Below are 10,007 nucleotides of genomic sequence, written 5' to 3'. Positions count from 1 at the left end.
TGCAGGCTGAGTTCCCATGCACCCACAATCTAGAAAATATTCAAATGAATGCCCATTAAGGATTCAAACAGAGCCCGGCAGGACGCTGACCTCCACCGCCCAACCGAAACTCTGTTCCTTTTGACTTCCCTCCCGTCCTTTTCTTCCCAGCCTTTCCCCATCAGTCCGTAACACCAGTTTGTCAGATCATTTCGTTGTTCACAACGAAATGGCTGGAAAGACACAAAAACTCCAAGAAAGTATTATCTGCATAGAAATTTATTTGAGTTCAAAATAATACAGTTATATTTAGAATAATGTAATAATTATCTAAAGCATATATCATTGGCTCTGAAACAATTCTAAAGATGTCATTCTTTTGAAGTCAAAAAATAGGTAGTAAGAATGTACAAGGAAGCAAAAATATAAAAAACAAGTTTGCTGAGTATTGGGAGTTGTAACAAGGACACACTAAGGTAATGTAACAGAGTCCAAATTCTAAAACATGCAGCAAGGAGTTCTCTAGCTTTATCAACTCCCTGGAAAATTGGTGACCCCAATACTGCACGAATACCACCACTTGGGTAACAGGACAAACTTCCCGAGGGACACAGGCAGTCACTCACTATACGTCCCCCTATTCTCCCTCCTTTCCCCATATCAATTTCTTTTCTTTTCTTTCAGATCAGTTTCATCCTGGCGAAAACATGTTTGGTTTTATTTGTGAAGAGGAGTAAATAACACCCTGATTGAAGTATGCAATGATGTAGTTGAAGATGCTCAGGGATCAAACTTTTGAAAAAGGTTAATCAGCTGGTTAGCAGAGACCATCAGTGGCTTGCAGGAAAATAAATTCCAGTAACACATTTGCTAAACAGATAAAAAGAATTAGCAGTTAAAAATGGGTGAAAAAATCCTACAGTTTACTGGGACCTAGACAATCAAAAGCAGACAGGTGACCTTTGATTAGACCCATTTACTTGTGGAGTGAGCTAAAAGGAGGCTCCAAGATAGTTTGGTGTTCAACAGTGTCCACGGCCAAGGGCAAACTCAGAAGCTCTCCTCCTCTCGTAGAAACTGGAAGACGGCCGAGAAGTCTTTCTTTGAGTAACCCTTCGCACACATCATCCTGTAGATCTGATGGGCTTGGCTGCCCAGAAGGATTGGGCTCTTTGTGCTGGTGGCAGAGTCTTGTGCCAACCCCAGATCCTAAATCAAACAAGGGCAGGAGGGAACACATTGAGACTGGCAGTCAGAGCTCATTTTGGAACTGTGGCTCCTAATGCTTTGGTTTCCAAGAAGGAGAAATGAGGTCTGAAAAAATGAGATACTTACGAATACTGTGGTAAGTTATATGTATTTTTATAAGTACTTTCACAGAGCTGTAAAACTGCTCTGGACAGAAACCTTAATTTCTGAGCGTCCTCTCCACTCCTCTGCCCAGACCTGTTTTGTTTTGACTTTGGACAGGGGTTACTATACAGATGAGAGCACATGGGAAATGTTTTTTCAAATCTGCAGAAGCCTGGAAGCCTAAGACAAACCCCATTATGACTGAATACCCGTTCAATCTCTTATTCAACACATTTTAGCAGTTGCTTTGGGTTGGGCACTGTTCCAAGGGCTGGTGATACAAGCATGATAAGACCCAGTCACTGTTCTCATGAAGCTTGGGGAAGATGGACAACAGAACAAATATTAGAACTTCAGACAATGACAAGCACTATAAAGAAAAATAAAGCAGGGCAAGGGCTTGGGAAGTGGCGAACAGCAAGGGCCGGGTGGAAGGAAGGGAGTCCTGGTAGAGGATATATTTAGGGACGCCGTCTCTGAGGTGAAGACCCCTGACCTACAATCTGAATGTCGGGGAGTAGTGAGTTCTTTGGAGAGTAAGGGGAAGAGAGTTCAGGTAGACGGAACATCAAGGTGTTGGGGGACATGGCTTGGATATTCAAGAAATAGCAAGCAGGCCAATGAGGCTGCATGTGAGCCAGGGGGCTGGAGAGGGAACTGAGTCCAGGATGGACACAGGTAAAACACGGCAGCTTTCAATTGTGTGGTAAGGAGTTGGGACATTAAGTGCAATGGGAAATATGCCTTCATGACAAACAACCTTCAACATCTAAGAGAGCGAATGCTTCATTCTGAGGGTTTCAGAAAACTTATGGCTGCTTAAAAATAGGCAAAAGTTAACATTATACATCTTTGATAGTTAAACTGTAGCTAATGAATATCCACTACCATAAAAATGGAATTTTGTCCAAACCTGAAATACATGGGGTTGCTGGGAGACAATGAAGGCTAGGATAATTGAAATAATATCCCCCAAATTTCATTTTATTTATGATTTTATAACACCTGCAAACTGGTGGAAAAACCAATTAGATGATCTTCTTATCATTACCATCCTAACTTCTCCCCCCAGTGGAAAAGTCAGCAAAAAATGAAAGGGGAAAACAAGAAGCAAGATGAGAAACGCTTCTACTCTGAGGAACATCCTTGATAACAGAGCAGTTATCAATACTACCCACTCAAAGGAAAACAATTATTCAAAGGAAAAATAAGTCTCTTGAATTTGTATGATGGTATACGTGCAAACATGACTTTGTGCTTATCTGTATAATTTTCACAGGTAGACAAGAGATTTGAAAAAACTGCTTAACCTTAAATTCTTCTATAGCTTCCTAAAACTAAAAAGGGAGTTTAGTCATTACCCCCCCAGTGAACAAACATACAGGTGCCGTACTGCTTACGCCCAGCCAAACCTCTCTTGTTGCTATTGTTTGGCAGCGTATCTGCAAGATGTGTTATTTTCAAAAGATGGAGAGAAAATCTACATAGACTGCATTCAACTGTTACCCTAGTTAACTGGAACAGAAGAACTTGGAGTTAAACATAACATACCGAAGGGGACACAACACTACTGAGAAGACAAGTTGAGAGATTTTCAAATGGCAAGTGCATACCCCAGATAAAACCTAACAAAACCACAGACATGGACAGTGTGATAGCTTTGGTGCCTGCTGCCTTAAAGGGTGCACATTCTGAAAAGAGAAAAATGGTTAGTGTCTCAAAGTGTGAGAGGCTTGTCCATCTTGAAATGCAAACGGCATAAAGAAGGTGTCCTTTGAAGCTTATAATATGTAATTTAAAATAAACAGATTTTCCACTTCACTAATCAAATAAAATATTTATGAATCCAAAGCTAAGTGGCTAGTTCAGGAAAAAAATACAAAATAACTGTAATAAGGTTTCAACAAGTTAATGGAGGACCAAGTTGTTATGTTACCAGGAAATGGTCCTCCCCCAAGGGAGGACCAAGAGTCATCATGCTTTTCCATACGTTGTTCTGCAGTGGCCATCACAGACATCTAGGCTGGAGAGTGCAAAAGATTAATCTAGTTTTCAGACTGACTATGTTCTGATTATATACACATAGCATGTTAGAATTTTATGATGTTAAGACCTAGAAATAAATGTATAAGCCTCTACTTCAACAACACACTAACATCATATCTCCTAGAACAATACATTTAATAGCAGTTGAGCAAAACATCTCTTAGGAAGTAAAGACTTGATCTGCTCAAGCAGGAAGGACTGCTTTAATCAATGGGGCATCAACGGGGATTTCTTTAATCTCCATCAGTTTCTCTATACGAGTTTAATTAGCTATGGTGCATTTTTGTTAATAGCAATCCAAAGTGATGACAGATTTTTTTTAAAGTTCCTTTTAAGTTCCTTTCTAAGTCCTCGCATTCCAAGCAAAATTAGTAAGTCTTCCTCTTTATAAGGGAAATTGCAAATGCATTTCATAGAGGAAATGAGAGCAAAGGAGAACAGTAATTTCCGTCTGTTTCACTCCCGCGCTGTCTCATGCTGTTAGTGAAAGTGCTATCGTTTATGATCAAGAACATCGTTTTAAAGAAAAGACCTTAACCGTGGCAGCTTCTTCCTGGGGAGGGTCCCCACAGCAAACGGCAAAAGCACAGGTGTACCACACAGGGGAGGACAGCAAGGGCGGAGTTCCCAGACAAAGTCAGCACTGCAGAGGACCTGAGGCCAGACAAATCCACCTGACCCTTTTGACGAGAAGCCTCCTACTTCTTGCTACTCTCCTTGTTAGCTGCTTCCTCTGCTCTGACCATTAGCGGTATTGCAGGAACCGAATAAGCCTGTGCCTCACAACCCACTTCATATGGAGACAGAATGGAAACTGAGCATAAATGCGATTCTTCCATCCTTCCACGTGCCCTAATAAATCACCCGCAGCTTCAATGAAAACAATACACTTAAGGAGCTACTTCCTGTTTCTAACAACAGCCACACTGCACAAGTACAAAAGCCTGTGTGGAGGCTATGGATGCAGACTGGCATAAAAATCAGTATTTTCTTAAATGAAACACGAGGGGAAATCAAACTGCAAAATAAGAAATAGTTCAAGCACTGCTTTATCCCATTAATATTTAAAGCATACTGACTATACGCCAGGAACTGTGCCAGAGGCTGGGATGGAGGGTGCAAGGACAAACGGGGTGTAGGCAGAGGGGAGCAGCCAGGCTGGGGGTTTGCAAGTGAGAGCCAAGGAGAAATGAGTTCAGTATGGCCAAAGCGAAGAGAGGGGCTGCAATGGCAGAAACGAGCAGGTAGGCCAAGCAAAGAGTAAATCATCAGCTTGCTGGTGGACTTTCATCTACAAGTGATTGGAAACCATGAGAGAAACATGGTGGGAGAAAAGGCACACTCAGAGTTTTAGATCTCAGGGGCCCTCTCTTTCCCGTGATGTAGAAAATGAACCAGAGAGGACTCTGAAAGGCAAGGAGACCAGTAAAGGGCTGATGTGGTATAATCTAAAGGAAGCTCAGCCAAGGCACTCGTAGTGGCAGAGGAGGGGACTGCATAAATTCAAGGCATACTAAGGCACAGAATGGACAGAAGGCCATGGAAATAAAGGAATGTAAGCTGAATATGGTGTCCAGGTATAGGCTTTATTACTTTTGTAAAGGGTCAGGGCGGAGAGTCAATTATGGGGGCAGGGTGGGGTAAGGAATAGCTCTATGCAGAAACCTGGAAGGCTATTCCCCAACAAGCTATTTTCTAAAGTTGAGATCACAGATATGAGGTCAACAATTTATTTTTTCAAATGACTTTTCACATAAATACACACATGTTCTTAAAGCAGGAAGATGTATTTAGAAATCTAGTATCACAAGAAAGATCTCTCTTTTGTGATGGGTACACCCAATGTCAATGTATTATCAGAAAATTCTTAGCCCTCCCATTCTAAGGACTTGGTAAATTAATGGAAATTTCTGATGAAGAATGAAATTTTACCAACTCACATTACAAACAAACCCCAAAACACACAAAATCAAACTCCCAGCCTATTCTTCTCATCTGAAATGAACATGATAAGGGTTTTTAATTAAAGCTTTTAATCGAAGTTTTTAATCATTTCCAGTCAGTGAGTGAATCACTATTTTAGTCATTTTGCCTTCTAGGATACACATATGCTTTGTTAAAAAGGGGTCGGGGATTAGACCACTAGGCACTTCTTCCCTCTCCCTTGGGTCGTCTCTGCATTTACCATACCTTAGCCATGAGTGTTGCTCCGAATCCACCCTGATAGTTATTAGCCGATGGAACTCCATCCATCACCCCCGGCACAGGATTGTAAGTGTCACTTGACCAACACCGTCCTGAGCTCATATTTAGGATTTTAGCCAATAGTTTTGGGTCAAGCCCTAACCTGTCAAAGGTCAAAGAAAAGAAGTGTTAGATGTCAAAATGTACAAGTCATGCGTGACTTACTTATGTATGAGGATGTTCCATCTTCTTTCTCCATTTATTGTATGTCTTCAAAAATCAAAGCAGATTGATGAGAGCAAAGAACTGAATCTTAAATTACAGGGCATTAAAAGCCAGTGATTTAATATTTCAGAGCCAGGAAGTTCTGCCCTGAGAGAAAACCCTCCACACTATCCTACTTTGGAGAAACATCCCACAATTGCCGAAGTGATGTTGGTTTATCACACACATGGGTTTTCTAGTCTTTTGGATACTATTACATTTATGTGTCACACAAGAACCTTAAACCAATGTGATCATCTAAATTCTAGTCTTCACTCACAAATGATATATTTCAGAAAGAAATAATGATAGATAAACTGTGCATCATGGGAGTCCTTGTGGATGCATTTATATGCATGTTTATTCTCTTAGCTTTTACGAGAATGGATGCAAGAGATGAGCCATGTGCCGTAAGATGAGCTTAAGTTATCCTTATAAAAGAAGACATTTCTTGCGGCAAACTTTTCCTTATTTATTAAATCTTCATTAGATGATCCTGCTTATGAAGCAAGTCTGCACAGAGCTGTGACATATGCTATCTATTCAGAGACATGCATTATAGTTCTGGGTCAACTGCTGATAAGGTTACTGATCCTGATAAAACAAAGCTTGCCCAAGCGGAAACATCATTTGTTCTATCACTGAGCTGATGGCATCAACGGCTGTTCAATGTGGACCCAGAAAAAAAGAGCATCAAAATGCTGTAATACTTTGATTCTGAGTATCTTAATGCAGCTTGGGAAGCAGAGTTTGACTAAGTATCACTGAATCGAGTTTCAAATAAAACTTTCTACCTAGCAATGTATTATTTTCTTTCATACAAAGAGCCATTATAAGATAATTGTCATAAAAGCTTTCTGCTTTCTCTTAGGACCAATCTCTTCCAGAATTTAAAACAAAACAAAACAAAACAAAACAAAAAGGCTGAAAAGAGACACACAAAAATGTAAAACAGATTACGCATTTTGGCATGCCCAAGTTCTTGTTTACTTCCTGTGTTTGAAACCTATGTCTTTATTTCCCAGTGTGAGTATCATAACCAGTACAACATTCTTCCAATGCTAGAGCGAAGGGCTAGGGCTCATGGTCAGGATATGTATGGATTTACCACATAATACAACTGTTACATGATCAGGCTTTTGAGAAGTAGCCATGGTCCAAGGAATATATATGGCACGCTACATATGTGAATCCATATGCTGGGCCATATTATTACAGTGGGTTTTCTTAAGGATTATAACAGAGAAGATTCACTCTAAATTGGCTGCCATACATTCCATTCAATGGTGGACTGCCAGAAAGAAACCCAACAGTTCATTCATTCTTTTATAAAAATCCAAGTTTGTTACTGGCGGAGTTTGCTATTGCTGCTTTCTTTCCCCTTTTAAATAAAATGAGGCCATCAGTATGCTGTTCTAGCAGATAACTTGGGAAAAGATAAAGCTGATGTACATAGGGAATAATGTGAAAATTATTAATTAAAAAAAACCCCATGTATATTAACAACGAGTTCATCTGCTCTAACTGCAAAGATATTCTTTAAGCACCACTGTTCAAGAATGTCGATGTCTACTGTGTTCCATGAGTGGGGAACATTTTTAAGACCCCAAAACGTGGTTCTTCCCTTTCACTTGAAATATCATTTAGGCGCTTCGGAATTTAGGTTTTCTTTCAAAATGGCTCATCATATTTAAAGCAGCAGAGATGCTCCTCTCTTTGTAATCTCCCTGGTTATACTCAACAGTAGCTCACAACAGTATTTCCCGCTACAGCAGTTCATGCTCTCTCTCTAGTACTCACCAAAATGATGAGCAAAGCTTATTATCCTTTGTAAAACCCTACATTTCATTTTTCTTGAGTGTTCAAGGAAAAATACTGGCACTGATTTATGGAACCCTGTTTGGTGAACATAGTACTATTTAGAAGCATCCCGAGGGGCACGCAAAAAAAGCCAGGTGGCAGTTGTTATGTGCTCACTTTCAAATCTGATGCATCCCCACTGCGCTGACTCCCCTTTAGGAGCCGGCTGCTCCCTCACCGCTTTTCCTCCCCCGACTCACCACCCTACAGCAAAATGTATCATTAAAAAGAGCAAGTTAGAAGTGTTTTGCATTTCATCTTTCTGAGGATTCTTTCACTGGCACATATATAACTGACAGTTAAAATTAGACATAATATTAAAATCAGTTACTGAAGTCCTCTGTCTTCCACTGTGCCTAAGGCTTGTAATGGTCTGAAACCAGCTAGAATACACAGTAATTGTCATTCAGAGAGTCTATCCTAGAACGTCATGCTTCACTGGAGAAGACTGAGTTTCCATTTGAAATCAACAAATTAATCCAAGACAGGTATCTGAAAGGGCAAGTTTAATAGGAAGCAGCTACTGGGCTCTCAACCATGATAAAATGTTATTGCTGTTTCCCTGTAAATTGGCTGGGAACATATGATACTTTCTGCATAAGAGCCCCATTGCTGTTCAGGAGATATACAGCTCAAGCCATCAAAAGGATGACAGTCTGTCAGTCCCCATAATAACTTGCCACTGGATGTGGTTCGAGAGTGTGCGCGTGCATGCATGTGGCTTTACAATTGCTGGAATGTTCTCTGATATAAACAGAGAATGAATTCATTGCTCTGACCGCATATATAATGCAACTCAAACAAACGTCACTGTGTCAAATCTACTCACCTTTAAATCACAAGAATTCTAAATGAACTTTTGAGAGAAGTAAAAATGATGCATACACTGTAAAAAAAAAATATTTTTAAAGAGAATCCAAATGTTTGCCTTCATGTAACCGAGGCTTTTAAAAAGGACCAAAAAAGTTTGTTGACCTTTTATTCTCTAGAAGTATCTATGGTGTCTGGTTTTATGGAAGAACAAAACAAATTATGTCACTAAACTGAGATGTTTGTATCACAGAAACAGATCTGGAAATGAAATACTTAAGACTATGTCAGTTTTAATCAATCATTCACTTACTCATCATTGTTTACAGGATCTGCCATGTGCAGGCACTGTGCTTGGAGCCAAGGAGACAGAGTAAAGAAGCTAAGAAGAGGCTGTGTCTGCCTTCCAGGAATGAGCACATTGAGACACATACACAGAGGTCACGCTCACCTGAGGCAAGAGAAGTGCCTCCCTTCTCTATCTCTTCCCTTTTCATCCATGTGACAAACCTTCACTAAGGACGTACTATGTGCTAGGTATGTCCTTAAGATGCAGCAATGAGCAGATAAAACCAACCCCTTTCAGGGAGCATGCATTCTAGTTGGGGAGACAAGCAATAAATAAACACACAAATAGACACACCAGCTGGTGGAAAGTGCTATGAAGAAACTACTTTAAAAGTAAAACTCAATTCAAACACTAACCACCAGCACCGCCAACAATCACATCGATATCTATCACATAGAGCATGATAATGCACCAGGAACTGCTTTCAAAGATTTACATGGATCAACTCATTTAATCTTAGCAACAACCCTGTAGCTAGGTACTATTATTTTTGTCATTTTATAGATGAGAAAGCTTAAGTCTGTAGCGGAGCTGGGATGCAGGTATGGACAGACACCCAAAATCCCACCATCCCGAGTCTCATGGCATTATACAGGTAGTGAACTTAATAGTCAATAAGCCAATACGATGGTGTTTTGTCAGTTTATTAAGAAACTCGGTCAAACTTTTATTATGAACCTTTTGCCACTTGGTATCCACTGCGTATGTATTAGGTATACAATTAAGAGGCTTCCGGTCATCATCACCTAAATGAAAACCTAACAGCATCCAAAGGGCAGTAGTCAAGAAACTAAAATTATGCTTGTGGGAAAGTTCTCATCTTGAACAGCCTTCCAGAAGTTCAAGTGTTTTAAGTTTCCTTTAACGTGGGAAGAAGACAATGTGGTTGTTGCTAGAGGGGCCTGGGCCCTGGTTAGTAATGCAAATAGCCTGCTACACCACTAATATCGAATAAAGAGAAAAACAAAAAGTCAGTTCCAGTGGAGCAAAAATAAAAACACAATAACAAACCCTCCATTATCACAATTCTTCCTTCCTGATGCACAGGAACAAAACTTCTCTAATGCAAGCAGGTCACCTTTGGTGTCAGAAAACTAACATTCTAAGTTCCAACTAGAACCCAACTGGAAGGTAGAAAGCTCCAATAAAAAAGATTCTCAAA

The 10,007-nt window shown here is 40.1% G+C and overlaps 1 protein-coding gene across 1 annotated transcript in view; it reads right to left on the bottom strand.

Annotated features, from left to right (window-relative positions):
- Positions 1-240: 240 nt before the first annotated feature.
- The window catches only part of HIBADH (3-hydroxyisobutyrate dehydrogenase), a 107,555-nt gene continuing 97,788 nt past the window's right edge, over positions 241-10,007 (bottom strand). The window contains exons 7-8 of the mRNA XM_032304511.1: positions 5,569-5,725; positions 241-1,188 (exon numbers count right to left, since the gene is read on the bottom strand). Of these exons, the coding sequence (XP_032160402.1) occupies positions 1,030-1,188; positions 5,569-5,725 (316 nt within the window). The 3' untranslated portion in view covers positions 241-1,029. The remainder of the gene's footprint in view (positions 1,189-5,568; positions 5,726-10,007) is intronic.

This window comes from Mustela erminea, chromosome 11 (genome assembly GCF_009829155.1).
Source record: "Mustela erminea isolate mMusErm1 chromosome 11, mMusErm1.Pri, whole genome shotgun sequence".
Lineage (NCBI taxonomy): Eukaryota > Metazoa > Chordata > Mammalia > Carnivora > Mustelidae > Mustela > Mustela erminea.
Note: the sequence above shows the minus strand (reverse complement) of the source record. Positions and strands in the feature narration are given on the sequence as shown.